Raw genomic sequence first — 2,506 nt, forward strand, 5'->3', positions numbered from 1 at the left:
ATGCCGCGGGGGTTTCTGGTGAAAAGGAACAAGAAAGCCAATCCGGTGTCCTACCGGGTCCGGTCCGACGAGGAGGAGACGGATCAAACGCCGGCTGATGTGCCGCCGCCGCCGCCGCCCTCCGCCTCTCTCGCCTCCATCCCGGGGCGCGCGCTGACGCCGACGCCGAGCTGCGAGGCGGCGGCCGCGGCTCCGGAGCAGGACACCAAGCCGGTCCAGTTTGGGAACCCGGAGGCGGTGTACCAGGCGCTGTACAGCCCCACCCGGCCCGTCAGCCAGGAGCACGAGCGCTCCTACTTCGAGAGGCGCTTCAACCTCGGCTCTCCGGTATCCGCGGAATCTTTCCCGACACCAGCAGCGCTCACCGCTTTGGACCATCTCTTCGCCCCGGTGGATTTGAAAATCGGCACCAGCAACAGCAGCCGCACCGGGACCACCACCGGCACGGCTCCCAGCGCCGGTAACGGGAACAAACGGCCGTCCAGCGACACCGAGCGCAAAGGCAAACCATCGTCCAAGAAAACCAAAGCTATAAGGAAACTGCACTTTGAGGACGACGTCACCACATCTCCGGTTCTCGGGCTCAAAATTAAAGAAGCGCCGGCGGACCTGAAGCCCGTCAGACCGCAGCCGGCGGGCGGCGACAACCCGCTCGGCGAGTTTGTGTGCCAGCTGTGCCGGGAGGCGTACGCCGACCCGTTCGCTCTGGCTCAGCACAAATGCTCCAGAATCGTGCGGGTTGAGTACAGATGTCCTGAATGTGACAAAGTGTTCAGCTGCCCGGCGAACCTCGCGTCTCACCGGCGGTGGCACAAGCCGAAGCCCCAGAGCGGCGCGCCCGGTGCGCAAAACGCCGGTTTGGAGAGCGAGAAGGTGAGCGCGTCCGACAAGGCTGCGGCGGACGAAGCGAAGGATTGTAGTGACAGGGACACACCCAGCCCCGGCCCGTCCGAGTCGGGCTCAGAGGAAGGCCTGTACGACTGTAACCACTGTGGGAAAAAGTTTAAGCGTCAAGCGTACCTGCGGAAGCACCTGACGTCGCAGCACGCGTCTCCAAAACCGGTCGAGGACGAGGACGCGCCGCCCTGCGACCAAAACGCCCAAAGCGCAGCGCCGTTGAACCTGAGCTCGTCCTCGTGCCACCTGTGCCCGGTCTGCGGGGAGAACTTCTCCAACAGAGGCAGCCAGGAGAGGCACATCCGCCTGCTGCACTCCTCGCAGGTCTATCCGTGCAAATACTGCCCCGCCATCTTCTACAGCTCCCCGGGACTCACGAGGCACATCAACAAATGCCACCCGTCGGAGAACCGGCAGGTGATCCTGCTGCAGATGCCGCTCCGCCCGGCCTGCTGATCTGGAGACTGACCGCCCGCCTCCACCGTCACACTGTCCGGAGACAAGGCGCCGAGCCGCGGCTTGTTTTCTGACAGCGAGCCTCTGACTTTACTGCTGCACTGCAAATAATATCCGTCTGAACGAGTCAGTTCATCCACAGTTGGCTCTGAAATCTTATTTTTCTTAAAACAAGTGAAAGAAATCTGCCTTTGTGGTGAGATAACTTCATGTTTTCTAAATGCAAATTCACTCATTTCAAGTATTTCCCTGGTGGAATGATCTGACAGATTCCGCCTTGACTCATTTTGTTCAAAACAAGTGAAAAAAATAAACCACCAGTGGAGATGAGATTATTCCACTTGTTCACAATGCAAATTAACTTGTTTTCTAGAATCAAGTGTCATTTTCTTGGCTGATCTGCCTCATTCTGCCTTATTTCAAGATGTTGTTTCTTGAAGAAAAAAATCAAGTGAAACTTCATTGGAACAAATGGAAGGAAAAATAGGATTTAAAAATTAGGATTTAAAGACAGAATGAGACAACCTGACGTGGATATTCTTTTGCATTTGCAATCACTAGACAGCAACTGGGGGGGGGGGGGGGGGGGTGTTCATAATGTAATAATGATAATGTGATACTTAAATGAGCTCACTTAACCCCCCAACCCACACCCTGCCCCCCCCCACAGGGAGGTCAGAGGTCAGAGGTCAGCAGCTGGTGGGGGATCAGTGCCTTGCTCGAGGACACTCCAGCAGGGCGGCGGGTGGCGGGTTGGCGTTTGAACCCCCCCCCCCCGGGGTCTCTTGACGTCACCGTTTCATCACCATCCACATTAAAGCGTTAGACTGTTAATTTATTTTTCTAGCCTCTCCGCACAAGTGCTATTAGCTTCTAGACCTAAGAGAGGGAAGTCCCGGCCGGAAATGAAGAAGAAGAAAACTTGCCTTGAAATTCACAGGCTGGAAACCGCTCTGACCGCTCTGATTAGCTTTAATATAGCTGTGAGTCTGTGGACGTTACATTTAGCTTTTGCCTAAGGATGAAAAAAAAAATAAAAACTAGTGTAGCCGGTAATGCCTTTGGATTAGAAACTCCTGTACAACTGCTGTAAAACTGCCTTAACTGACACGTTACACACGGATTGTTTTTTGATCACTTATTTATCACTGGC

The 2,506-nt window shown here is 55.2% G+C and overlaps 1 protein-coding gene across 1 annotated transcript; it reads left to right on the forward strand.

The window, feature by feature from the left end:
* Positions 1-1,353, forward strand: insm1a (insulinoma-associated 1a). The gene has a single exon (XM_071544587.1). The coding sequence runs from the start codon at positions 1-3 to the stop codon at positions 1,351-1,353; it is 1,353 nt and encodes a 450-aa protein (XP_071400688.1).
* The last annotated feature ends 1,153 nt before the right edge of the window (positions 1,354-2,506 follow it).

The sequence above is a fragment of the Centroberyx affinis genome, unplaced genomic scaffold, assembly GCF_046629955.1.
Source record: "Centroberyx affinis isolate AG114_WGS23_722 - 3 ecotype Tasmania unplaced genomic scaffold, CSIRO-AGI_Caff_v1 ptg004610l_1, whole genome shotgun sequence".
NCBI lineage: Eukaryota > Metazoa > Chordata > Actinopteri > Beryciformes > Berycidae > Centroberyx > Centroberyx affinis.

Excerpts from the sequence above, each read along its gene's own strand:
- insm1a (XM_071544587.1), top strand. The coding sequence starts at position 1 with ATGCCGCGGGGGTTTCTGGTGAAAAGGAACAAGAAAGCCAATCCGGTG.